This window comes from Agelaius tricolor, unplaced genomic scaffold (genome assembly GCF_023055355.1).
Source record: "Agelaius tricolor isolate 1412-34295 unplaced genomic scaffold, bAgeTri1.0.p SCAF_33, whole genome shotgun sequence".
Lineage (NCBI taxonomy): Eukaryota > Metazoa > Chordata > Aves > Passeriformes > Icteridae > Agelaius > Agelaius tricolor.
The window spans coordinates 3,143,009-3,170,192 of NW_027269293.1; the positions used below are offsets into that span (position 1 = coordinate 3,143,009).

General features: G+C 46.3%; 3 protein-coding genes across 11 annotated transcripts in view; 1 reads left to right on the forward strand and 2 right to left on the reverse strand.

The window, feature by feature from the left end:
* The window catches only part of CPAMD8 (C3 and PZP like alpha-2-macroglobulin domain containing 8), a 69,053-nt gene extending 63,127 nt beyond the window's left edge, over positions 1–5,926 (reverse strand). For both annotated transcript variants that reach the window (XM_071451774.1, XM_071451773.1), the window contains exons 1-6: positions 5,685–5,926; positions 3,154–3,305; positions 1,966–1,988; positions 931–1,096; positions 755–807; positions 166–183 (exon numbers count right to left, since the gene is read on the reverse strand). In XM_071451774.1, coding sequence (XP_071307875.1) covers positions 166–183; positions 755–807; positions 931–1,096; positions 1,966–1,988; positions 3,154–3,305; positions 5,685–5,770 — 498 coding nt within the window. In that variant the 5' untranslated portion in view covers positions 5,771–5,926. The remainder of the gene's footprint in view (positions 1–165; positions 184–754; positions 808–930; positions 1,097–1,965; positions 1,989–3,153; positions 3,306–5,684) is intronic.
* Positions 5,927–14,407: 8,481 nt separating this feature from the next.
* On the reverse strand, positions 14,408–22,705 carry HAUS8 (HAUS augmin like complex subunit 8). Its single transcript, XM_071451869.1, has 10 exons — positions 22,530–22,705; positions 22,289–22,392; positions 21,908–22,004; positions 20,860–20,973; positions 20,281–20,369; positions 18,957–19,028; positions 18,296–18,454; positions 16,933–17,074; positions 15,798–15,939; positions 14,408–15,100 (listed from the first exon to the last, which is right to left on the reverse strand). Exons 1-10 carry the CDS (start codon positions 22,588–22,590, stop codon positions 14,980–14,982), a joined length of 1,101 nt encoding a protein of 366 aa, XP_071307970.1. The 5' UTR covers positions 22,591–22,705; the 3' UTR covers positions 14,408–14,979.
* A 959-nt stretch (positions 22,706–23,664) lies between these two features.
* MYO9B (myosin IXB) overlaps positions 23,665–27,184 on the forward strand; it is a 53,024-nt gene continuing 49,504 nt past the window's right edge. For all 8 annotated transcript variants that reach the window (XM_071452163.1, XM_071452164.1, XM_071452165.1 and 5 more), the window contains exon 1: positions 23,665–23,777. The gene's annotated coding sequence lies outside the window, so the exon portion shown is untranslated. The remainder of the gene's footprint in view (positions 23,778–27,184) is intronic.

A 27,184-nucleotide genomic window follows, 5' to 3' on the forward strand; every position in this document is an offset into this window, starting at 1 on the left:
ACCAAAGGCACAGAGATCAGATAGAGACACAGGGAAAGAAAATTGCATTAGTTAGGGGTGGGAATGGCCATAATAGACAGGAAAAGCAGAAATTTGTTCCTCTAAGTGCTACACAAACCTTGTACCTCTACAGGACAGGTGCTAGAAGGGCACAAAGATACTCACCACCACATAAGCTTCAATCTGAAAGAAAAAAGAAAATAAAAGGCTTTATGAAACAACTTTTCTGCTTTTTGTGATGAGTGTTGAGTCAACATAAGCGAAGTGTGAGACCCAAAGTGACAGAGTTTGAACATCTTTGTTAAGAGTAGCCTGAGAAGCACAGATTTAATTCAGAGATCTATCTGGAAAAGGGACAATTTACATATATGTGCACTACCTAAATAAGGTGCAAGTCTCTGAAAAATTCATGTCTCTGCTCTGGCAGAGCTGCCTCCTATTTGCCAGCACTCCAGAAGTTTGTATTCACCTCCAACAGGAATAGGACCAAGTGAAAAAAGCTGAATTACAAATAAAACAAGCTGTCACAAGTTATGCCCAAACAGCTTAAAAATCCAATTCTGTTCCTGCATAAGTGTATTGGAGAGCACCCCCAAGGCTGAGCATCCAGCACGGGGCAGCCTGTGCCTGCTGAATTGTTTTGCTCTAAAAAGGACCTTTTGGGACTTAAATAATTCTCAAATATTTGAACAGAATGCAGGCTACCAAGTATCCCCTCATATTGCACAGTGTGAAAGAAAACAGATTTCTTTACCCTGTCGTTGACTGGCCTCAGGTCAGAAGTCACCATGAAGAGATTTATCAACACTGGAAAAGGAAAACAGAGGGAATTTATCAGTCACCAGAGCTGAGACTGAACAGAAGAGCTCATCCTAAAACTCCCCTTGAAAGCAGCCCTGGCATCTGGCAAGTTATCCAAGATGCTTTTACCTTTCTGCTTGGGTTTGTAGACAGGTTTGTCAGTCTGGATGAACACCGAGGAGCCCTTGCTGTCGATGGTGACTGTGGTGTAGTTGTGGAAAATGTGCCCTTCCTCTGCCAGGTGCCTGTTGCCCCAAACCTTCAGGTGTGCTTGTCCACGAAGCCCTGAAGGCACCTAAAAAACACCAGGAGGTGAGGAACACACAGAGAAACCTCTGAGCTTTTGGGAAATGCAGTTGACACTGAGGAGAGCAAGAAGAGGCACCTGCTGTGCTTTGGTGTCAATCTGTGTTAGTAGTGAAAGGAAAATTAAGGCCATAATAGGTTTTCTACAATATATAAACTTCAAAGGAGTTAAATTCATGCTGAAACCATGGGAGGAAATTCTCTTCTGCCCTTTATCACTCAAGCAGAGTGATGGGTGATCCATGATCTACACATGCAGGTGTATTACACAGGGAAACCAACCCAACAGGGGGAGAAACCCCAATGAGCAACACAAAAAAGTCCCCAGAAGAAAAAGTGCATGCATGTACATGTTCAACCAGCTGCTCAGAGAAATAAGAACTTCAAAATTACTTCAGATTAAAAGTGACAAAATAAAAAACCTGACACCATTCCAGATGCACATAACTGGATATTTTGTCCCACCACCCCCCTTTAATCTCCCAAAGATGACAAGCCCAAATTAAGTCCTAAGTTAAGAAACCCAACACTTTTAAGGGCTTGTTCTTCTGGTCCAGCTCCGTTTTGCCAACATTTGAAGTCCTAACTCCCACACAGAATTCTGCCATTCTTATAAAACAAACCCAACACATAAATTTATGTGGAGCCATGAGCCACTGCTTTTCTTTAGTGGTGTAAAGGTGAATTGTGATGTGTTGAGCTGTGTTGTTTTCACTCTCCACCTTTCCTCTGGTGAAGGCAGTGTCCTCCTCAGGTGTTCCCAGAATGTGACATTTATTTGTGCCACCAATGCTTGGTGTGGCTGAGGGAAATCCCTTATGTGTTCACCAAAAACATCTTAAAATTATTGATACTCACCTTCAGCTTAATTGTTCCTTTATCTAAAATATGAGAGAGAGAGAGCAGGAGTTATTCTCAAGGTAAGGCACCAAGAATTTAGATGTTTTCAGCTGAGTGAAGGAAGACCCCACTTCACAGAGCTGCTCCCTGCACTATCCCTTTGCTGTGATTTTACCTGAAATAATTTTCCTGCACTGTCTGCAGGGTGAGCAAGTCAGACCCAGAAGAGCTCTCCATAATAAACCTGCTCCACATTTATTCACAACTTTTGCCCAAGTTAAAATTGCAAAGTGCTCTGTGATTGGAGAGCAGCCCCAAGGCTGAGCTCAGGGCAGCCTCTTTGTGCCTCCTGAATTGTTTTGCTCTAAAAAAGACCTGGCCTCTTTTGGGACTTCAACAATTCTCAAAACAAACACTCCAGGGATCTGTTTGGATTGCTGGATCCAGCCATACCTAGGAGTTCTCTGGAGCATTTGCTGCCCACATGTGTCAGCATCACTGACACATGAATTGCTTTGCAATTGTCAGCCACTTTCAAAGACAGCAAGGGGAGGACACAATCAGAGACAATCTGTTCCAAGAAATGGAATGGCTTTCATAAAACTCCCAGTTTTAACATAGAGAAGAGTTAAAACATGAGGGTTAAAGAGCCTGATTGCCTTGACCACACTGTTGTACCACAGGGCTACTGCACTTCACTTTCAGCACTGTAAATTCACTCAGATATCATGGATAGCTGGATATCATCAGATCACATTGATTTTACTCACAGGACAGGGGTATCTGGCTTGGATTTTAAAGATTTATCCAGCTACACAAACATCACCACCTGTCTCAGCAACACCCAGTACTGAAGATGGGGATTGTGCTCCCAGCACTCATTTTGGAGAGAAGAAATTGATGATGATGATGATGTAGATTTTTTATTTTTCTTAAAAATAAACTTATAAATATTCAGGCATCAAAAGGAAGTAAAATCACTGTAAAAATCTAGAATATCAGTTATCCTGGGTCTCTGTATATCTTGGTGTTCCAAAGTTATCAAAGTGCTTGAGACCAAAACCACATTACCACAATCAACTGAGAAGGTGCAGCAGCAGCAGCAAATCCATTTGTTTGATGCCATTATCACCTAAAGCAACTCTTTAGGAGATACCAAGGTGCTGCCCCAGCCCCTCAGCTCATCAGCCAGCGCTCAAAGCTCACCCAGGACTGTCCCATGGCTCCGGGACACCGTCTCCCCCTTGACCACCAGCTGGATCTGCACCGTGGTCTCCTTGGCAGAGTTGAAGATGGTCACACTTATGGCTTCCTCCACCCCAGAGCGGAAAACAGAAGGTGCTGCAATCAAATAACCCCTGAGGAGCACAATTGGGAGTGGTCAGTCAAGACACAGCCACAAGGAATGGCTTCATTTGGGAGACACTTCTTGTGTGGAAAAGGAAAAGAACAAATACCCTGTGATGCATTTGTCCCTGTAGGGTCACATTTATTGTCACCAGCAGTCTAAGCCTGTATCTAATGTATAAATATAATTTAATGCATAATTATCTAAGCCTGTATCTAATGTATCTAATTAATTAAATTATGAGGTAATTTAATGCATAATTATCTAAGCCTGTATCTAGTGTATAAATATAATCAAATGTATAATTATCTAAGCCTGTATCTAATAAATGAACAAACAGAGCCTAAGTGGCTATGAATGGCAACAAATCCTTAGGATTTAAATAAAACCAGTAATATATCCATGTTTATTGCATCTATAATAATAAATTCATATTAAAGTGAATAAATGAATAAGTTAATATTCAAGTGAATAAATGAATGAGACCCCATTTATTTATCTACTATATGTAACAAACTAAATGTCCAACCAGCTAATCATAAAAGAGTTAAAGTTCATGAAGGAATAAGGAGGTACCTGAACATCTCATAGAGCTTCATAGCCAATGCTTTCTTTGAAACAACTTTAATATTTTTAACTCAATCATGTGGCTCCATTTTCATAGTTCAGCTTTATATAGGAGAAGTGAAGGGACTCAGAGGTGATTTTTGGAGCTTTCTAATTGTCAGGCTCAAGGCATGTAACACACCTGACCTTGCAGTTTCCACAGAAGCAACCCAGAAACTGCAGCTACAAAACCGAGCTCGAATTCCCAGCTCTACCAGCACATTCTTGTTCAAACAATTGGATCCTGCAAGTTTACAAAAGGCATTATTTTAGGAGGCACACAGAGAGCTTTAAAGCCACCCAAAACGACCTCCCATAGATGCTGCAATGTGAGAGTTTCTGAATGGAATCCGCACCACTCCTCTCTGAATGGCACCGTGCCATGAACTTGTCAGCTAAAAGCATTGCAGGCTCTGAGCTCTTTGATGCACTGGGCTGGAAGCAACACATTTATATTCTCTTCATGACACACCTTTCTGGGGTTTTTTCCCTACCCAAAAGGATTTTTTTTTTTTTTTAAACAAGAGGCAATTCCTCAGATGCCTTTTCAAGCCAAATTTCTCAGCCCGTGCCTTTCTACAGTCCCATGAGTCAGGTTGCTTTAGCTCATGATTAATTATCACTCTGGGATGAGGATGATGGTGTTTTACAGCCCCCAAGTAATCTTTTATCAAATTCCAAGCCCATGTTCCTCTCTCAGCAGGCCTCATTGCCATGGAGATCCCATTACCCCCCAAAGGAAGTTCAGAACTCTGTGGCATTTGAGTTAAATTGCACGGGGTACTTGCAGATTCAAAACCTTATGGCTGCCAGCTTTGAAAATTCATCAGAATGGCAATAAATAACAATCAAAAGTTACTACTGAGCCTGAAATCTTGGGTAAGAGAGATAGCAGAGGGAGAAAGAGTACCAGCTGCATTCAGGATGAAATGATCAGATTTAAACTGTCATGAGCCCAGCACTGCAGTGCCATATGTGAAGCACATGTACTCACATTGTTCCGAATTGCTGAAACTCCTTCTGAAGTATCAGTCCCTTGATACAACTATTTAAATAACCCAATAGGTGGCATTTGAAAATTAAATATTGAATTTGGCAATCAAAGAGTTAACTTGACAGGGACTCGACAGATCCTTTAAGCACTTTTAACTAACAGCTCTGTCAGGTTACACCAAAACTTGGCAGGACGTGAAATATTTTCTAGTAAGCAAGTGAGCATAAGTTCTCCATGGCACTCAGTTAATGCAGCTATTCACGATGCTGCCGGGCTATAATAAGCCAGGGATAAAGAACAAAGCAAACCTTAATCAAAATTAACCTAAACATGCCGGAAAAGAGCTGCGGATTCAGTTCCTAATAGTGCGGGGAAAGTTCTCTGACTTTCTGCCCGGCTGATCTTTCCCACAAAAAAACAACAACAAAAAAAGGAAAATCTTCACACGCTGCTCAGGAGCGCCCAGCGCTACCTTCAACCACCCCCAGCACCGCAGCAGGCGGATTCCTCAAATAACTGCTGGCAGATAAAAGCTCCGCTCCGGGAGCGGCTGCACGCAGGTACCGCACGGGAGCTTTCTCCTCCTCCGGTTCCCTCTCCCCGCGCTCCGGCACCGCTGGGGACACCGGGGACCGCCGGGGACCGCGGGGAAGAGCCGGGGACCGCCGCGCTCCATCCGCGACCCCTCCGGCCGCTCCGCGGGCTTTGTTCCGCGGTCGTGACCGGGCAGAGCCGCTTCTCCCCCCGCCGCCCTGCCCGGGGATGCTGCCGCGGGTCCCCGGTACTTACTGGCGCTGGCGAGGCTGGGCAGCGCTCAGGCTGCAGAGGACGAACAGCAGCAGTGCCGGGGCGCGGCGGGGCTCGCAGCCGGACATGGTGCCGGGAGCCCGGGCCACGGCGCCGTGCGCGGGCAGCTGGAGCCTTTTGTTCCCGGCGAGCGCAGCCCGAGGCTCCGCCGCCCCGCGCCCGGGCTCCGCTCCCCGGTGCCTCTGGCCGCCGCCCCCGCCGCGTCCCCGCCCCCGGGCCGCCCCCTCCTGGCCCCGGTGCCCGCTCGGCTCCGGCCCCGGCTTCTTTGTCTGCGGCTCCCCCCGCCCGCTCCTGACAGCGCCGCCGGGGAGGGGGCGAGGGGAGGCGGCCGCGCCCCGCCCGGCCCCAGGTGCGCCGAGCCCGGCCCGGCCGCTCCGCGCCCCCGCCCGGCTCTGCCGAGCCCCAGCGGCCCCGGCAGCGCTGCTCGGGCTCCTCGCCTTCCTCCGGAGCGCCGCAGATGGGAGAGCTGAGAGAGCCGAGGTCCCGTGGAGCAGGACCGGGGCACGGCAACCCCGGCGCGGTCCGGTCCCCGTAACTGAGCTCTGTGCGCTCAGAGCTCCGTGGAGTTCTGCCCTGGAGCTGCTTTCCCACCCAAATTCCAGCACTGATGCTCCTCCGTCCTCCTCGCTCCCTAGGCCCTGATCTGTCCCTCTCCATCCCTCTGTCCCGAGGTTCCAGGGCTTGGGACAGGAGAGGGAGCCCTCGCTGCAGCAGCCTGAGGAAGAGCTGCAGCCCAAGAGCAGAGCCCGCACAAACCGGGAAAAGCAAACCCAAGGCGACAGCAGAGAGCTGAGGTGACAGAACAAATGCATCTCCCTCTACACAGAGATATCCAGGAACGATTCCTCTGATCCCTGCCGGAGAAATCCCAGGCACACCAGAGGGGAATTCTTGCACCGGCAATAAATGAAAACCCTCAAAGTAGTTTGAATCATATTTTTCCCCCAATACACCTGGCTTACACACACAAATAGTGCTTAGATTTTTATCTTGTGTGAAACTGACGCTCATTTTGATGTCTTCTCTTAAAAGTAAAGTCACTAACTCAGCTTTTTGATAAATTCAGATTACCTTTAATAATGGCTAACACTGTGAGATGTGGCTACATTTTTCTACTTAAATCTATCCCAAACCAGCACTGTCTCATTTCTGTGGAGAGGCAAAACAAACCTAGAAAAAGAACAAACCCTTTTTGACAAATTAGACAAGATGAGACTCTAGAAGGACAGGGGTCACTTCCCAAGGAAATGATGAGCTAGGAACTAAGAGAAAGAACTTATTAGAATGTACATTACAGTGGAATGGTTTAGGTTTTGTTTGTTTGGGGATTTTTTTGGAGACAAACTGAAACAAGCAAAGAAAATATCTGGTAACTCTAAATTGTTTTCCAGTTTCTTCCTATTCTCAGCTACAAACACAGACCCCTGCCTGCAGAGCAGCCTTACTGAGCCAGCCTCTCCTCAGGGTGACACTTCAGGGCATGTTGGGATCCTTTGTTTAAAGATTAAAGGAGGCAAAATGAAAATAGAGCACCTTTGCTGTTCCCATGGCATGGCAGAGATCAGGTATGTTTGGGCTAGAAGAGTATCATGTTTTCAAAAATATTAATTCATGAATTACCTCTACACTCAATCCATATCTTTCTAGAGCAAACCATAAACGGCTCATTACAGACTTGTACATGAGATCTATGGGGAATGTACCAAAAACCCCACAAAATGCCACTAAACACCCATCCTGCCAAGCACAGGAAAGAGCTTTGAAGAAGCCCTGGGTAAGGACTTTGAACAAGCAACAGGATTCAGCAATGGATTGATGCAGGCAGCAAAGTGCAGTTCTAAAGTGGAGCTCCATCACCTCCAGAGTAACACACAAATGTGCATGTGTACATCTCAAAAAGCACAGAGAGAAATCACCCTTATGTGGAATACAGCCCTTTTGAATTGCTCATTCTTTTAAAGGAGAGTTTTCTCCTAAATTGAAGATTTTCCATTTGATATTTACTGACTACAAGAAATCTCAGGCAATTACAGCCTCTGAAGACTGCAAACCATCTTCTAATTATGAAGGTATGTGCAATCCTGTAAATAAGGCTGGAATCAACTTGGTCTGAGAAAAAAAAAAAAGGAGGCTTTAGATATAATTTCAAACTATTTACTTACTGAAATGGAATTTTCTGTGCTTGCCAAAATGAATCCCATTCAGTGTGATGCAACAGGTGTTGGAATTCCAGCAGCCGCCTGCAACCCACATCTGGTAATGGTTAGGAGTTAAAAGGAAGTTCTGTAAGAACTGCTCATGTATAAAAACTATTCATCAGTCACATCTATGGGCCATATTCACCCACCCGCTTGCTCTGTGCATAGCTCAGATTTTTATTCCGTTTACAGAAAACGTAATTCTGCTCCTCATAAAGTCTCAGGAATCTCAGGCACTTGGGAGCATGTGGGGGATTGGTGTTGGCCCTGCTGGTGGCAGAAAGGTGAGGGAGGGACAGGGGTTTAGGGAACAAGGTGTGAATCCATCTGTGTTGGTTCTGACTGGACCAAAATTCACACCCTGATCGCTTCTCATCATTGCCCTGCAGGAGAAGGAATCCTCCCCCATGTCCCAAATACCTCATAAAAAAAACCTGTGCAATGTGAAAATTATCAGACAGGGATTTGTCAAGGAAAAAAAAAATAATAATAATTTCCAAGTACTGCCACTCACAGCTGGGAATCCTTCTGCTTTTACCTCAATTGCCAGATTGAACTCAGTCAGACAACTCACAGGATACAAGGGGTAGCACCAAGCCATCAATAATTAGCCCTTGCTAACTGCCTCAGCATGAGTGGTGCCACTCACTTGTCACTCAGATGATCAGATTCAAAGGTATAAAAGGTAATTTTCACTTGCTTAAAGATTTTAATGCATGTAAATTGTGCATAAAAGATACTGCACTAAACCCAAGGCTATTAATCACTGAGCTTTGTGTTAAGTCCTGCATACACTAGATTTCAGTAGAAGGTGGGTGAAAAATAAAAAAGCCATCAATTTCCAGAATCATTTCTCCCCCTTTCCCAGTGGAAAAACATTCACCTCTGTCATTACACAGCACCAGCCAAGAACAAGGCCTTAGTTAATTTTTACAGCATTATATTCATGGTAAAAAAGCCACACCTATTCTTTAACTCTGAGTTTTGTTCTCCCTTCATTTTTCTCTGACAGACAAACAGAGATAGCAAAAGCAGAAACTGATAACTGCAAAGTGTCCCAGGCTTTGCCACACTCCTGCACCTCCCAGCACTGAGGAAAATGGTTTAACATCAGTCCAGACAGGGTGGCAGAAACCAGACTGATCCTGCCCCCCAGGAATACAAACATCTCTAGAAGAAATTATAAGGAAAGGATAATTAAAGAGCACTTTTCAACTAAGACTGTGATCTAAGTAGCATATAACAGGATAATGATATTGAGAACATAATTATTAAATAGTTCTGTCAAAAATGGTTATTATTCATCTCTAGAGCAAGAGAGTCTGATCTTTCACAGTAATATAACATTTTAATTCCTGAAAAAGTGACTAAAATAGTACTAGGAAAGCATTCAAATGGAGGATTTTGAATGATTTAGAAGGAAGAGCACTGTGCTTATCATTCAGATGTTTAGTCAGAAATAATTTCCCAATTCTCTTCTCAGCTCCTACATGACTGGTGAAATACAATTTGTGCATAGTCTGACTGAACAGTAGAGCCAGCTCCCATATGCAAGAGATATTAAACAAAGGGATTAAGGAATTTTATATCCTACAGGCCATCTCCAAGCATACATTGTCTTTATAAATTAAAAAAAATTAGTTATATCTGAAGGGGCAACCATAACATAGAAAACTAAAGATCTTGAATGAGCAGGAAACTCAGATTTTGCCTATACATTATCACAGAAATATTTTAAAAAGAAACTGATCAGAGGCATTTGAGCCCACTCTGCAAACCTCGTGCTGGCTGTGCAGACCACACACAAATGCAGCGGAAGAAACAACCTAAAATAATTTCTGTGAGTTGAACAGGAATGCTCACATAATCACTGGAAATGCTCTTAATTGGTGTGGCTCAGTGGTGCATTTCAGAGCTGTTAGATCTTCTGCCCCTCTGGAACTCTTTTCATGTCCTGGCAATCCCAGCCCAGCCAGCAGTTTGTTTATCATATTCAGGATGAATTTCCGGATCTCCAACAAAGTGGTATTTACTCCTAGGCAGGGAAGACTGCAGTAATCCAATAAGTTCTCATTAGCCTAAAATGCAAAAACATCTGCTGGGGTCATGAGCTGCTTTGCTGTTGATGAGCACAAGCTCAGCTCCCTTTGCGGCTCATGCGAACAAAGCGTTGAGGGTTTGGGGTGCAAGGAGGGGACAAAGGAACCTTGGGGATTTCCAGAGCTGCAGCTCCACCCCAGAGCACCCCAGGCAGGAGGGATCCTGCATTGCCTTCACCCCAGAGCCCCCATTGCAGGGAGCAGGGGAATTACAGCAAAAAATGCCTTGACTCAGCCCTCCTGAGCTGGGGGTCAGGGGCTGGCACAGAATGTGGCCACAGCTCCCCCAGACACACCAGCACCCAGGCAGGGCAAGCTGCAGGGCAAATCCAGCCTAAAATCGCTTCTGAAACAACCAAGAATTATACTTCCATTTCTTGCTACCCCTTCCTCCCAGGCTCTCACCCACCTGGCTCAATTCACAATTGCTTTCAGTTTTTGGAGGGAAAAAAAAAAAATCCCTTCCCCCCAAAAAGCACCTTAACACAGGAATGTTAACAACTGGTCAAGAACTTCTAGCCTAAAAGATGAATAAATAGGTAATAAGCACTGCACAAGTTCAAACAAAACAAAATTAAATCTCTATTGATGGATGTTACAGTAAGGAGAACATCAATAATTCCACAGGGGAAAAAAAGACACATAACCTGAATAAAAAGAGCCCTTAATTTGTTTAGGATTCCAACCGATTTAGAGCATGTGACATTGTCAGAAAATAAGTGGAAAATACAAAATAAGTGGTGTCACATCTGTTTAGCTCCTGCTCCAGTGATTCTGCAGTTCTTTGCTGTTGTTTGTACAGTGCTAAATGACAGCAGCCAATTCTGTGAATATTCTGCAGCATTTCAAGGTGGAGCACTTCTGCAAAGAGCCAAACCAGGACCACTTACAAACAACATCGGTGAAAATCAGGAAGAAAAAGTCTCAGTTCAAAGTAGTTTAAAAGCCTTTCCTGGAGAGGCCGAGCTGCTTTAGCTAACACTTGTTGTACCATTCGTACAAAGAATTACACAAGTGCTCCTTTTAAAGAAGGGCCAGAATGCTGAAATGAATGCCTCAGATCCTTCTGAAACAATGAGCGCACATCCCCGGGCACAGAATTGCTGTGGAGCCGCAGTTTGGCTCCAGCCCCAGGACTCCCCTTTGCCTCGTGGGAGGATGAGGAGGGCAGCGAGTGCCGCCTGCAGCGGCAGCGGGGCTGAACCCCCGCAAGATTTACAGCCTTGAATTGTGCTCACAGCAAGAAGCACCTCCCCGGGGCAGAACAGCAACATTCCAGTGCCCTGCACGGGGAAAATCTGCATTGATGCTGCCTGAGTGCCCTGCACGGGGAAAATCTGCATTGATGCTGCCTGTGTGCCCTGCACGGGGAAAATCTGCATTGATGATGCCTGTGTGCCCTGCACAGGGAAAATCTGCATTGATGCCTGTGTGCCCTGCACAGGGAAAATCTGCATTGATGATGCCTGTGTGCCCTGCACGGGGAAAATCTGCATTGATCCCTGTGTGCCCTGCACGGGGAAAATCTGCATTGATGATGCCTGTGTGCCCTGCATGGGGAAAATCTGCATTGATGCTGCCTGTGTGCCCTGCACAGGGAAAATCTGCATTGATGCTGCTTGTGTGCCCTGTATGGGGAAAATCTGCATTGATGCCTGTGTGCCCTGTACAGGGAAAATCTGCATTGGTGATGCCTGTGTGCCCTGTACAGGGAAAATCTGCATTGATGCTGCCTGTGTGCCCTGCACGGGGAAAATCTGCATTGATGATGCCTGTGTGCCCTGCACGGGGAAAATCTGCATTGATGATGCCTGTGTGCCCTGTATGGGGAAAATCTGCATTGATGCTGCTTGTGTGCCCTGTATGGGGAAAATCTGCATTGATGCCTGTGTGCCCTGCACAGGGAAAATCTGCATTGATGATGCCTGAGTGCCCTGCACAGGGAAAATCTGCATTGATGCTGCCTGTGTGCCCTGCACAGGGAAAATCTGCATCGATGCTGCCTGTGTGCCCTGTATGGGGAAAATCTGCATTGATGCTGCCTGTGTGCCCTGAACGGGGAAAATCTGCATTGATGCTGCCTGTGTGCCATGCACGGGGAAAATCTGCATTGATGCCTGAGTGCCCTGCACGGGGAAAATCTGCATTGATGTCTGTGTGCCCTGCACAGGGAAAATCTGCATTGATGCTGCCTGTGTGCCCTGCATGGGGAAAATCTGCAATGATGCTGCTTGTGTGCCCTGTATGGGGAAAATCTGCATTGATGCCTGTGTGCCCTGTACAGGGAAAATCTGCATTGATGATGCCTGTGTGCCCTGCACAGGGAAAATCTGCATTGATGATGCCTGTGTGCCCTGCACGGGGAAAATCTGCATTGATGCCTGTGTGCCCTGTACAGGGAAAATCTGCATTGATGATGCCTGTGTGCCCTGCACAGGGAAAATCTGCATTGATGCCTGAGTGCCCTGCACAGGGAAAATCTGCATTGATGCCTGTGTGCCCTGCACAGGGAAAATCTGCATTGATGATGCCTGTGTGCCCTGCACAGGGAAAATCTGCATTGATGATGCCTGTGTGCCCTGCACGGGGAAAATCTGCATTGATGCTGCCTGTGTGCCCTGCACAGGGAAAATCTGCATTGATGCCTGTGTGCCCTGTATGGGGAAAATCTGCATTGATGATGCCTGTGTGCCCTGCACGGGGAAAATCTGCATTGATGATGCCTGGTGCTTAAGGAACGTAGATGTCGCCTTGGTTTTTATTTTAAATTTTCTAAGCCTTCTGATGTTTGCATTATTGTAACGAACTTTCTGCCACACTTTCTGTAAATAATTTATTGTTTTGAGTTCTTTTACGGGAAAAGAGAAATTTGATGGACTGTTGGTTTGGTCAGTGTCATTGGAGAGGTGGCACTGTCGCTTTTAGAAATCTATAAATGTTCGAATCAGAAAATAAACTACTCCTTTTTCACCTTAAAAACAGCAGAGAGTGTGTGTGCTGTGTTATTTCGTGTCCTGTGGTGACAGGTATACACATCCAGTAGTATCTCAAGGGTAGAAAGTCACTTGACTGCAAAGGATGAGTTTAAATTTAAGTATTTCTTATAAGAAAAGTACTTTTTCAGACAATCAGTGAGGTGTAGCATTAAGGAATCCTATGAAAGACATTCTGATATGCCTGTGCTGAGATATTATAATCAAGATAAATATTGATTTTACTACTAATATTTAGTATTATTATATTATTATACTATTATTTTATTATATATTATATTTATTATATTATTATACTATTATTATACTATTATTATATTATATTATTATACTATTATTATATATTATTATACTATTATTTAATTTTACCACTAATATTTACTACTAATATTACTACATATTGATTTTAATTTCATTATTAATTATAAAATCAATATTAATTACATAATATTGATTTTAATTTCATCCCTCCTCTCTTTTAAGATGACCCAACTTTCAGTCTCAGAACTGACACACTGATCATAAAGAGGTTAAAGGTGTGAGGGCACACAGCTCAGCAATAATCCAAACCAGTTTCATCATGTTGGAGCCTTTCTACCCACATCTCCATCCACCAAAACCAACCAGCCCAAACATCCCCAGCCAAGCTGACTTTGCTGGGCAAAGTTCTCCATCCAGTGGCCAAATTCATGGATGCAGCTCACGGCTCCTGCCCCAGAGTTTGATGCAGCTGCACCACCCACGCTGCTGATGTGCTGGATTGCAGCCACACAGGGGAAGTGCCAGGTGCAGAGTGTGAGGAAAAAGAAAAACCAGATGGATATCCTGAAATAACACTGGGTCACAGAGAAGCTGCTGCTAAAGAAATGACACTGAGATTGTAGGCAAGGAGGGTCTGAACAATTTGCTTTATGGGTGTGGCACACTGACTGATCCTGTTACTTCATTTACTCCTGGTTTTTAATAAAAGGAGGAAAGAATCGAGTTAGACCTTTAGTAGTACCTGAACTGCAGCTGAAGGAGTGCAAGGATCATACTCCAGGTATCTTAGGATAAGCCTTATAGACACAGCTTAAGCTAGAAATGTGAAAAACCATCACAGAATGGGGTTCCACAGGTTCAAAAGTACAGGTTACAACAAGTCTTCCAGAGAAAAATGTGAAGGAAATTATGTTGGAGAAACATGGCAGATGTGGCTTGGGTGTTCCTAGCACAGCACATGCACTCAGTGAGCAGGTTTGTGGCTTCTCTCCCCATTCCCAATCCTTTGGCCTCAGCACTGGGGGTGCTCATGGGACATTGGTGTGTGCAAGTGCAGCACTGGAAATGTGCAGTATGAGCCCTCAGTAAGGCCAGAGGGAAACAGAGGCTGCTGCAGGAGATCAGTGAACATACTCAAACTTGAAGGCTACTGATAGAGCAGTGGAGAATAGTCTTTATTATTAAAAACAATAAAATCCTTAAAGAGGAGTCAGGTTTATACAAAAGCATTTGTAATTTCAATAATTTATTTACAAGGCAATTATGCAATGAAGAAGAAGTGAGAAGTTACCAAAACTTCTCACTTGTTTAAAGTGACCAGGCTCCTTCCAAGCAAGTGCTTTATACCCACCCAGCACATCCAGAAATTTGGGACAAATCAGAGTTCCTGCAGAAGTTGTTCAGTGAGCAACCAATGCTCAGGCTGTAATTACCACACAGGTCAGATTTGGCAGGAATAACACTTTTTATCATTTACCTTTCAGTTGTGTCAGGGCAGAAAGGGATGGCAAACCTGTCACAGAAAGAAATCCCCATTGAAAGCAAGCAGCCATGTCTCCCTGTGGGACAGGCTGCAGAAGCACCCTCCAATTCCTGTATCAGTGAGCAGCCCTGCTGCTGCCTTCACTGGAAAATGGGAAAGTTGGATGGCCACAGCAGCAGTCAAAGGATAAGGAGGCTGCTGGCTTTGAGTTAGTACCTCCCCAGTAGTACAACACTACAAAAGTCAGTTGAAATACCAGCGTTTCACAGCATCTACTCCATGCTTCTCTTCACACAAGTATTGGTTATGCAGAGAAACTTCTTTACTGGCTTCAAAGGACAGGTTCTGCACATCTGTGAAGCTCCTGGAACACATGAAGCTAAATCAGTGACTCTGAAGGACAAGGATTCTGCTTCAGCCCAAAGACTGCATGCCCGGATATCTGCATCTTTCTCCTATTATGGACCCACCAGAAGAAAACAAATGTAAAATGTGAATTTTCTTCTCCAAAGTAAGAACTAGGAGGAGAGATGAGGCAGTTGAGTGGCTTAATGGTCAATTAATCTTCAAAGATTTGAACTCTAATGTCTCCTGGGGCAATAAGGGAAGGACATTAGTCATGCTTTGTTTCTTCCTCACCCTCCCAGGGATGCTTTGTATTTGTTGTCACAACAGTTGAGGAGAAAACCCTTCTCTGTGCTCCTTGGGCCTCCTCAAGGATGACACATTTGCAGGGGTGTTATTTAGGACAGTCTGCAGCTCACTTTTCTGTCTCCTTTCTCCACTCCTACGTACCTAAACTTGCCAAGTCTGTTCTTGCTCAGTGAATTCTCAGCTGAAGTGGCAGAGAATGGCACACTGAGGTGGCTCACCCTCAAAAACCCTCCTGTGACTGCAGGCAGGGCAGGGACAGAAACAGGAGTGCTACAAAGAGAATTACATTCAGTGCTGCCTCAGATAACCCTCCTCCAGCCTGAGCTCTGGATATATTCTGGCAAGGGATATAGATTCTCCTCCAAATATTCAGTTCAACAAATCTTTCCACCCAATTGCTGTGATACCTTTGAAGCCCTTTACTCAGTTGCTGAGACACTTCTTGAAGCTCTTGCAGTGCACCAAGTGCTTTTGCACCATCCTCTGAGTGGTCTGGCATAACTTCTGTCAGAAGCTCCTGTGTGATCCTTAATTGCTTTTCCAGTTCATCTGGAACATGAGAAGTTAAAGGTATTACTGAAAATGAAGCAGTTAATACAAGATATTAACAGCTGGAGTAACCTAGAGACAGGTGAACTAGATTACAAAAAAATATTGTTCAGCTTTCACAAAAGCACCATGAAACTGGGAAAGCCAAATTATTTTTCACTGTTGTGACTAGCAGCAGCAGCAGGCTATTAAAATTACTCATCAAGCTCTCATTTAGAGTATGTCAAAGGTTTTTAACAGAAATGTAAGAGGAAAAACAAGTTTTAGACACCCAAAGTTCCCTGGCCAGTGTCATGCATTGCTGTTGGCATGTACCCCCCTCTATGAAATTTATTCAGCTATTTCCTTCAACATTCATAACAAAAAAATGCACCTATTCCTTTCTGTCTTCTCACAAGAATTCTAAGTTCTTGAATAAACATTTTTCATTTGTCTTCAAGGGCAAGACTACTGTAAATGAATTAAGAATCTTGTTTTTTGCAGACCAGCAGTTCAAAAATGTAACTTTTTGTCCAGACCCCAATACAAAATGCATGCACTGATTGATTAAATATTCTCTGATTCAAGACAGCACACAATAATATTTAAACTCCAGTTCTGCAAGAAACATGAGCAAGTCTGCCCAGGTGATTCTGTCCCTCAAACACAGAAACAAGAAAAATCAGAGCATTCCTACAACTTAGGAAAAAGAAAGGGGGAGGAATGCCATGAACACAGTTAAAATACACAGAAACCTGCTCAAGAAGGTGTATGTGAAGACTGAGCTAACTTGGAAGATAAAATCTGTGTAGTGAAGTGGTTCCACAGAGGTAAGAATTACACACAGCACAACATGTGATCATTGCTGCAGCCCAGTGCCCACACAGGCTCTCAGAGCACACACAGTTTCTCCAGGCAGGGGCAGATGTAGCAGTAACAATGTGAGGATTTTATTTTTTTTTAGCATAAACCCACTGCAACTGACAGCAAATTTGAGAAATGAAATTTTCATACCAAGGTAGGTTTGCTTGTCTCCTTCTATGTGAATGTTCTTTATGGGCAATTCGTGTCTTGTAGCATCCAGGGAAGCTGCAAAGCTTTTGTATTGCTCTGTAAACTGCTCACACACAGCAACCAGGGGAGCCAGCACTTCAATCTGCAAGAGACACACTGAAAACACCTCTCCAAAAGCACCTCTGTAACACACACCTGGCTCACTACAAAAAATACTATGATCAAACCAAATGCCACTCTGAAATGCTTATTGACACAGGAATTCTGTCTGTGGTACAATAATCCTCTCAAACTGTTCATTGTGTTTTCCTCTCTGCCCTCAGTTCCCTTGTTTCTGTAGCTCAGAGAGATTGGCAACACATCTGATATCTGATTTGATATCAGATCCTCTGACTGTAATTACCAAGTGTGCTCTCCAAAAGCCTTGTTTGATTTTTACAATGTGTATTTATTAAAAAGCAAAGAGATTCAGTTTTGAAAATCCCTTATTCAAACATTAATTATTCATTAGAAGCCCACCTTTGTCGTGAACGGCGGAAGAAATGCTTCACACAATATGCGTGAATTGCAAATCTCGAAGTTTACTGAAAGCTCACTCATATTTATATTGGTGTTAATGAAGCTTATACATATTGCAAAAGCTGAGCTCATTATTGGTTAAAGCACACTTAGATCAACTACACTTACTTCTATCTTCTAACAATTATTTTGCTTCTATGTTTGCATTCTTCTAACTTTTCTACCTAAGATAACTACATTTTCTGGCAAGCGATTTTCTCCCCCGTCTTCTCGTTTCAGGCAAAGTTACTGTGACCTTTGTCAGTAATTGGGCACTGGTTGCTCAGTTCTCAGCTTGTTTTTCTTATCCATCGGTATCACATCGAAATGTTTTTTCTCAGCTAACCAATTATCCAAAAAGCTCTCTACACACCTTCTTACAATTAGGCCAGAACTACTTGTGGCTAGCACATTCAAACCAGGCAAATCAAGTTCACTTCTCTTTAGGGGTGGCATCTCAGCTCTGACCACAACTGGAGCTGCCCAAGTGTGCAATGCTCTGTGGTTTTGGGTACTTTCACCTCCTGGGCATCACCCAACCCTGCCCTGGCAGCCTCTTCAATCTCTGCCCTTGCCCAGGAGCTGCAGCTCCTCCTTCCTGCCTGTCCCCCAGGGAACTCAACAGGGACAAAGGTGCTGCAGATCTCAGCAGGAAGGAGATATTTATTTCCTTGAAGATTATGAAATTGTAACCCTGCAGGCCACAGAAACAGACAAATCTCCCCTGGATCAAGGGCTACTTCATAAATTTTGTGTACTTCATAAAGTTTGTGTAGCTATCAGAGAAGCATTAATTACAACTCACCTGTTTGTCTAATGTTTCATTGAGCTTCTGCTCTCTCTCCTCCAGCAGAATTTCACGTTTCAGCTCTAAGAGCTTCTCCTGTTGTTTCCTCTTTTCTTCACACATCATTAACAAGTTTTTTTCTGCTTTTTCCTCCATCTGGGCAACCCTTTTTTCTGTCTATTACATCCCAAAAATATTCCCAATTAAAGCAATGCTACATCTGAGCAATTAACATATTCTGAAAAAGAAATCCAAGCCTCAGACCAGAGCAAAGAGTTTCAATTAATGAAGAGGAGACCTCACACAGTAAGCACAGAAAATCAGAGTTAAAAACCCTCTTAAGACTCCTGCCCCACCCCTGCTTCTTTTTGTAAAGGAAAATACACACACAGAGCACTGAGGGAACAAAGTCACTGCCACAACCCTCAGCTCCAGACAGACTCACATTTTTCCCCAAAAATTCTGCCTCCCCCTTAATTCCTAAGAACCAGCATTAGCTTAATAAACTGGCACTGAATCCACTCTAGGAGTTGTCACAGCAAGTCTTATGTTTTTACAAATGATAAACATAAACAGTCACAAAAATCCAACTTTTGCAGGTCAGGAAGCATTTAAGAAATTCAACAATTCCTCAATATCAAGTTCTATCTGAAACACCAAATGTTGGACCAAGTCTCACCTTTATTCTTAGGAAAGTTAAAAGTAGTGTCTCAGATTCCAGCTCTGCCAGCAGATCAGAAGAATCAGTTTCCTTCAGAAAAGAAAAGAAAAGAATATTTTACATCAAGTTTGGTATTTAAACAATTGTTATACCAGTGGTCAAATTAATTACCAAATTAATTACTAATAGTCCAATTCATGCCTGGAATCATCACTGCCAACAGGCAGCTCAATGATAAAACTTTGGTTTTTTAACACTCATGTTAATTAAATAAATCTCTTTGTTCCACCACCTTTTGTAATATTTTCAGCAGATTTTCATAATTCTGGTAGAGATTTTGAAGTTCCAGTGCTACACTGAATGAGATCCACAAATAAGGCCCTTTTTATTAGATTGAATCAGTGTTTGTTCTCAGAACAAAAATGCCAGGAGATACTTAAAGATAATGTGATATAATTAAAGAGTATGGGCAGGAATGCAAGAAGAATCCACCTGAGGAGATGCAATAATTGGAACAGATTTTTTATCCCAAGTAAGGAAGGAAAGCTCTGGTCAGTGTCCAGGTGTCTGTGTGATCTACACCCCAAACACTGCCAGCACTGACTTCTGCAAGGAGGCTTTAGATCCTCCCAGGACCTCAGCTGTAATTCAGATTAAAGATAAAATCTTCATTTCAAAATAAAGATCCTTGTGGGATCTCAGCACATCGCTCCCGATGTCCAGAGATGCCAGGAGAACCCTTGGGGGTCTCGGAAATCCTGGAATGTTGCCAGGAGTGTTTGGTGGCTTGATTTTGACCCATCCACAGAAGTAACAAGAGTTTGAGGACAAGAGAATCACTTTAGAGTAAAAGGTGTAAAAGGGACACATTTAGAGGGTGAAATATAAACTTTAAGGTTTTTGGTACAGGGGGGTTATGGAGACAAGATGGAGGGATCAGGGCGTGTCTCGTCCTTCTTCTTTCTTCTTCTTGTCCTCCATCTCCTGTGATGATGTTGGCACTTGGGGATTGGTTTATGGTGAAGGTGCACTTGCTAACATGGGTGAAAAGCATTGGGAAATAAAGGTAAATATTGTGTACGTAGATTTTAGTATAAAAAGACATGACCGCCCCGTGGGTGGGCAGAGTGCCCTTGGCTGCCTTGCAGGTCAGACCTCAGCTGGGCAGACAGAAAATTTTGTAGATAAGAAATAATAAACAACCTGAAGATGGAAAAGCTGAAGAGTCCAGACTCGTCCTTTGAATCGCGTCCACCCAAGAACCACTCTACCTGTGTGGGGGCAGAGACAGACAGACAGACAGACCAGACAGATCCTTACCAATGTCAGCAGTCAGACTCACCTCATCAGTCTCTCCACTTATTTTCTTTGTCTCTGAATCCTCATCTGAGGCAGATTCTGAGTCAGAACTCTTCTTGGGGTCACTTTTATCTGAATCACAACAACAAAGTCAGTGTGCTGCTCTTCTGTGAGGTCTATAGGGTGGGTCAAGAGACCACCAGGTTCTTTAAAGGCAGAGATAATCTCAAAATTCTTGTGTGCAGCAGTTAGAAAGTTCTGTGCTCTGTTTCTGGCTCTGCTATACTCATGAGCAGATGTGGATCATTCAGCTTTAAGTGACAAACAAATGTGATTCACTTTGCAGAAGGGCTGACACCCACCTGTTACAGGAACAAAGACTCAAGAGAACTTTATTCCTTATCTTTGACTTTATTCTTTACTTTTTGACTTGAAATAAAAACAGAGCACCCAAAAGATACCACTAATCAAAAGGTTAATTTAAACTCCAAAGGTATTGGTACCTCTGCTTGAAATTCTTTTGTCAATATACAAGAATACAACGATTTCTTATCCCCAAGTTTCAATACATACATTAAAAATAAAAAAAACCCCCAGAAATGGCATATGAATGGAAATTTACCATTAATATCAGAAATATCAAGGTCTGGTAGTTTCATTTTCCCTTCATCTAACAAAGTGGACTGCAAGTCACCCTTCTCAAAACCAGCCTGATTCAATGAGCTGAGGTCCACCCCTGCAGAAAGAAGCTGTTATCAGACCAGGAGAAGCAGAACTAGGAGCATGAGGCTCAGCACAATTCACAATTCCAGGCTCTAGAGGCTCAGGGAAGCTGATCTGGGCACATCCCTCCCCTCACACCCCACGAGGACCTGAGAAATGCCCTTAGGCCTTGGCCTGGATGAACTGCACCTGGACAAGGCTCCTTTGGAGCTCACCAGAAACACTCTCTCTTGCCAGCAATGTCCAATGAGCACCTGTTTTCTAATGAATAGCCTTAAAAACTTCTTTTTCTTGAATTTCCTAAGAAAGTTACCAACAGGAATTGCAGCCAGAATGGAAAATTATTATGGCTAAAGCTCACTCTCTAATGACCCCATAAAGTGAGACCCTTTGAGGTTCCAGTTCACAGAAAACTAGGGAATAATTGGTCTCAATAACTGGATATCTGTGGAGACAACCAAGGACTATCAGTAATACCAGACAGGAACCATTGGTAATAACAAAAGAAATAAAAATGGACGATTTTGCAGACATAGATTTTCAGGCACTCCCATTTGGTTTAACAGGAAGATGAAATAAAAAAAGCAGAGTAATAGTGAAGGAATAGGAAAAGAACCATTCATAAATGGATGGTTTTACGGACACATTTTCAGTCACTCCCATTTGGTTTAACAGAATGATGAAATAAAAAAAGCAGAGTAATGGTGAGGGCATAGGAAAAGAACCATTCAAAGCCTTGTGCAGAAGGCAGGAAAGACCCAATCACTCAGTTCCAGAGCCAGGACCTGATTTGTCTTAGTCCCACATCAAGTTTCTTAATTTCCTATGTATACAAATAATAACTACCAGTAATGCAATTAACATAAAATATCAATACCTTAGAGTTGTTAAGAATTTCATAGGTTGAAAATACATAAGAATAACTTTTAAACACTAGTAAAACTTACTAGCAGAAGGTTCATGGTTCTGAGAGACAACTGATCCTGCTATAGTTCTAGACGACGGCAGAGAACTATTTGATGAAGAGGAACTTGAGGAAGCATCCTGAAAATAAAGAAAACAGCTAAGACAGAACATAATCAGCAATATCTTACCTTCAACTTAAATGCTGACAGTACACAACTAAATCCCAGGGCACCGTGCTGCTTTGCAAGTCATCCAGTACAGCCCCAAGCTCCCACCTGGCAGCACTGCACAACTCCTTCATAACCCCAGTAGAGGCGCTTTTCCCCTCGTTTTGTTTTGGGTTTTGTTTTTGTTTGTTTGGGCTTTTTGTCCTCACTGCCACACGTTCAAGCAGCCCCACACGTCCAAGCAGCTCCTCACACCTTTTCTGCCTTTCGCTGAGCGACGCCTGAGCTTGGCTGTTTCGGCGCCTTCTTGCTGTGTTTCTTATCGAACTGCAGGTAGCGAGACTGAACGATTCTTCCTCCTGAAAGAGAGCACAGAGAGCTCAGCCGGGCCCACCGCGAGCCGTCCCCTGCCTTAGGTCGGGTCCCCCCTCGGCCGGGCTGGGCTGGGCCGAGCTCCCGCCTCAGCCAGCGCGGGTCCGCCCTCACCCCACGCTACCTCTCCGCTTAGCTTTAGGCGTTTGTCCGGCCGCCGCCGTGCCGCCGGCCTCCGAGGACATCGCGCCGAGGCAGCGGCGGACGGGCGAGAGGCTGGGCGGGGGTCGCTGCCCCTCAGCCCAGAGCCGCCGCAGCCGCCATCGCGTTTGAATCACGGCGCATGCGCGCGCCGAGGCGGGAGCGGTGAGGGGGTGGCAGAGCGCCCCCTGGCGGCGCGGAGGAATGAGACGAGCCCTGGGGGCTGCGCGGCTTTTAAATAAAGAGATAAAAGAGGGTCTGGCTACTCCTGCAGCACGGCTGGCCCTAAAAGTACTCCTTGCCTCAGGCCTTTGGTGGGAGGTAGCTTTAGCTGGTGGAGTCTGTTCTGGGCTCATCAGTACAAGAAAGATAAGGGGTTACAGGAGAGAATCCAGCGGAGGCCACAAAGATGATGAGTCTGGAGCATCTCTGTGATGAGGAGAGACTGTAGGAGCTGGGCCTGGTTAGCCCAGAGAAGAGAGGGCTGAGAGAATATAAATATATTGCTCTAAGTGGTGTGCAGAGGATGGTGCCATTGTTCAGTGGTGCCCAGTGACAGGATGAGGAGTAATGGGCACAAGCTAAAATACAAGACGAACCCCTCAACATGAGGAAGAACTTCTTTACATTAAGGGTGGCCGAGGACTGGAACAGCTGCCCAGGGAGGATGTGGAATTTCCCTCTCTGGAGGGACGCCTTCCTGTGTCATCTGCTCCAGGTGGAGCCAGGGTTGGACTGAGTGATCTCCAGAGGTCCCTTCCAACCCAAGCAATTCTGTGATTCTGTGAACCACTGTGCCCCAGTGCTCTGACACACCGAGCACCAGTCACCCCACAACTACCGCAGCGGCAGGCGGGGACGCTCCCCGCCCAGCAGGACTCCAGGGTTCTTCGGTTTTGACAAAAATCCACCCCCGCTGCCTCAAACAGACAGACAGATAGACAGACAGACAGCGCCTGGCTGCTGCTGCCACCGCCCAACCGCGGCGGCAGCAAGAAGCGGGCTCGGGGCTCGAACCCACATCCCCCGCATCATCTCCCCTCCCACTCCCTTCAGGCCGTGCTGCCGCTCCGCGCCCCCCCCCCGGCCAACCCGCGGGGCTGCGCGTGCGCGGGGCGAGCGCGGCGCTGAATGGGCGCGTCCCGGTCCCCCCCCACCCGGAAGTGGCGCGCGCGGGGCCTGTGGCGGCGGCGGGGCCGGGCCGGGCGGCCGCGCTTCGACACCGGCGCAGGTAACGGGCCCCGCGCTCCTCTTCCCCCTGCTCCGCAAACCTCCCGTTCCGTGGCTATGGGCTACCCAGCGCTGTGGTGGCCGTGCCTCGCAGCGACCGGTCTAGCACCGAGCGCTGTGGGCGGCCGGGGCGGCTCTGAGGGTATCTGGGAGGGTCCGTGCCTCGGAGCAGATGCGAGGGACCGTGGGAGGGCCCGGTCGGAGGGGCTCTCTGGGGGTCACTTCGAGCCCGGGAGTCACTTCCAGCCTGGGGCAGCCGCCCTGAGGAGCTCGGGGCCGGAGCGGTTCCCCGGGACGCCCTGAGGAGCTCGGCTGTGCCGGGCTCCGTGGGGCTGTGCCGGGCTCCGTGGGGGCTGTGCCGGGCTCCGTGGGGGCTGTGCCGGGCTCCGTGGGGGCTGTGCCGGTCTCCGTGGGGCTGTTCCGGGCTCGGTGGGGCTGTGCGGGGCTCGGTGGGGCTGTGCGGGGCTCGGTGGGGCTGTGCCCGGCTCCGTGGGGCTGTGCCGGGCTCCGTGGGGGCTGTGCCGGGCTCGGTGGGGCTGTGCGGGGCTCGGTGGGGCTGTGCGGGGCTCGGTGGGGCTGTTCCGGGCTCGGTGGGGCTGTGCGGGGCTCGGTGGGGCTGTGCCCGGCTCCGTGGGGCTGTGCCGGGCTCCGTGGGGGCTGTGCCGGGCTCGGTGGGGCTGTGCGGGGCTCGGTGGGGCTGTTCCGGGCTCGGTGGGGCTGTGCGGGGCTCCGTGGGGGCTGTGCCCGGCTCCGTGGGGCTGTGCCCGGCTCCGTGGGGCTGTGCCGGGCTCGGTGGGGCTGTGCGGGCTCCGTGGGGGCTCTGCCGGGCTCCGTGGGTCTGTGCCCGGCTCCGTGGGGGCTGTGCCCTGCTCCGGGGGCTGTGCGGGGCTCGGTGGGGGCTGTGCGGGGCTCGGTGGGGGCTGTGCGGGGCTCGGTGGGGGCTGTGCGGGGCTCGGTGGGGGCTGTGCGGGGCTCGGTGGGGGCTGTGACGGGCTCGGTGGGGCTGTGCCCGGCTCCGTGGGGGCTGTGCCCTGCTCCGGGGGCTGTGCGGGGCTCGGTGGGGCTGTGCCCGGCTCGGTGGGGCTGTGCCCGGCTCGGTGGGGCTGTGACGGGCTCGGTGGGGCTGTGCCCGGCTCCGTGGGGCTGTGCCCGGCTCCGGGGGCTGTGCGGGGCTCCGTGGGGCTGTGCCCGGCTCCGGGGGCTGTGCCGGGCACGGGTAGATGCTGATAAACTTTGTGTCAGCCGTGCCCGAGGAGCTGGCGGTGCCCAGGGGAAGGGAAGTGTCTGAGCCCGGCTGTGCCTCCCGTCTCTGGGGCAGAGCCTGCCCGCTGAGCAGGGCACGGTGTTGCTTCCAGCTCCTGTTTTTTTACGTCCCCTGCTTGTGATTTTTCAGTGTTCTGTGATGTCTCTGACTCTCGGTATGAGCAGCCTGTAATTTTTCAGACACGTATCTCCCGATCTTACAAAAAATTCGTTAAAGCTCTCAGGGTTCTTTGGTTTCTTTGTGTTATTTTTGAGCAGCTCTTGACAGCTGGTGCTGCTGCTATGCTGAGATCGTGCTTTATCCTGGTGGCTGTCATTGCCCACTTGAATCGTGCCTCTTGCTGTGTGCATGTCGATAGTGCTCTGTCTTTTTGGCAAGCTTAGTTTTGCAATCTCTGGGAAATAAAACTTTTGCAAGCTCGGAACATCCTTTGTTACATGTTTCTAGACGAAAAGTATCAGACTACTCTCCTGACTCATGACAATTCTGGCCATCGGTCTGATACAGGTATGTGTGATCCTGGTGGAAGATGAATTCCCAGTATCATTTTAGCTTTGTTTTCTGTTATTCTGTAAGCATTTTGGCAAAATTCTCGCCCAGCTTTATTTGCAATTCGCGTTTGTGAAAAGCGAGAAGCGCTTTGGATGCAAACGAGCTCAGCATTCTTTGATTTCACCTTCTGGAAAAGGGTGGCAGTGGAGCAAAGGGCTGGAGATGATCTCAAGCTGCTGGCAGATGCAATTAGTCTTTCAGAGATGTCATCAGCATCCTCCCACGGTGCTCCTAGAGGTGGATCGGTATCGGTGCGTCTGCCGAGCTGTTTGCAAATAAGTTTGTCATGGGTAATTAGGAGCTCTTTGATTTCCAGGCCTGTTAGCTGGAATCCAGGGCTGAAGAACTTGCCCTAAAGTAACAGCGTGGGGTAAGCTTGCATTCCGGTTTAGGATGTTGGTGTCACACCCAGCGAGCTTTAGTGAGCCCTGGGTGACTTTAACTCAGGATCTTGTCAGGAATAAATCTATTTAATGTAGGGGAGGCAGCTTGGGGAGCTTTTAATGCATATTCATATAAGCTCCAAGATTCGTTGTGGCTTTTTTTAGAAAATAGTTCATCTTGGGTTTTCTGCCTTTGCACTGCTATGGGGTTTTCTGCCTGCCCTAGATCTGAAATGCAATAACATTGTGCTTTTCAGGATGATGCATCCGAGGCCACTTCCTCAATCTTTAATCTTTGATTATTCACATAAAACTCGGGAGTTACTGCAGTAATGCAAAGTCTTTTGTAGAACTGTACAGTTTGGGACTTTTTGTTTTGTTTTGTTACTGTGCTTGAACATTTGCCTCAACAAAAAGCTTTTTCACGAGTTGAATGTTGCAGCTCCTGCAGTGACAGCTGCCTGCACAAACTGTCCATTCCCGGGGGAGGACTCCCAGGCCTGGCCTTTTCTGTGGAACCCAAAACGCCCAAGGAACTGAATAATTTAGGAGGAGTAAATGCAGCTGATGCAAGATTTAAAGGAGGTTCACCTAGGAAGGGATACTCAGTGCAGGCACTTTCCTGACCCACAGTGATTCAAACATTGGACCTCTTGAATAATCCTGTGCATGAATAACGGGTTTGACTCACATGCACACTGAGGCTAAATATGGCCTTTCCTCAGCTCCAAGGGCAAAGGGCAGGATTTGCATATCCTAGGCTTTTAAAAAGGAAGAATTCCTAAAAAATGCAACAGTATTTGGCTATCTGAGCAGTCAAGGAAAAGAGAGGGAGACTCTGATTCAACAGAATGTTTTGGCTCAGTGGTTTTTTGGGAATTTGAAGGCTGAAGGTGTTTATCACATTTCTAAGAAACAAGGCCTGTTTATGCTAATATCAAGGAGAAGCAAAGCCCAAGATGCTGATAAGGGTTTATTTTTCTAATAGGAAGGATAGGAATGTCTTTATTTCCCAAAATGAAAATTCAAAGGTTTTGTCTGTAGAATATTGTGTTTTCTTGGTGTATCAAGTGACTCAAACGTGGCTTTTTGGAGTTGCTTTTATCAAGGCTTTATTGTGTTGTGTGTCTCTGATTACCAAATGAAACTCAATGCAGATTCCAGAAAAATCTGCCCTTTCTATAAAGACCATTGATACTAAACAATAAA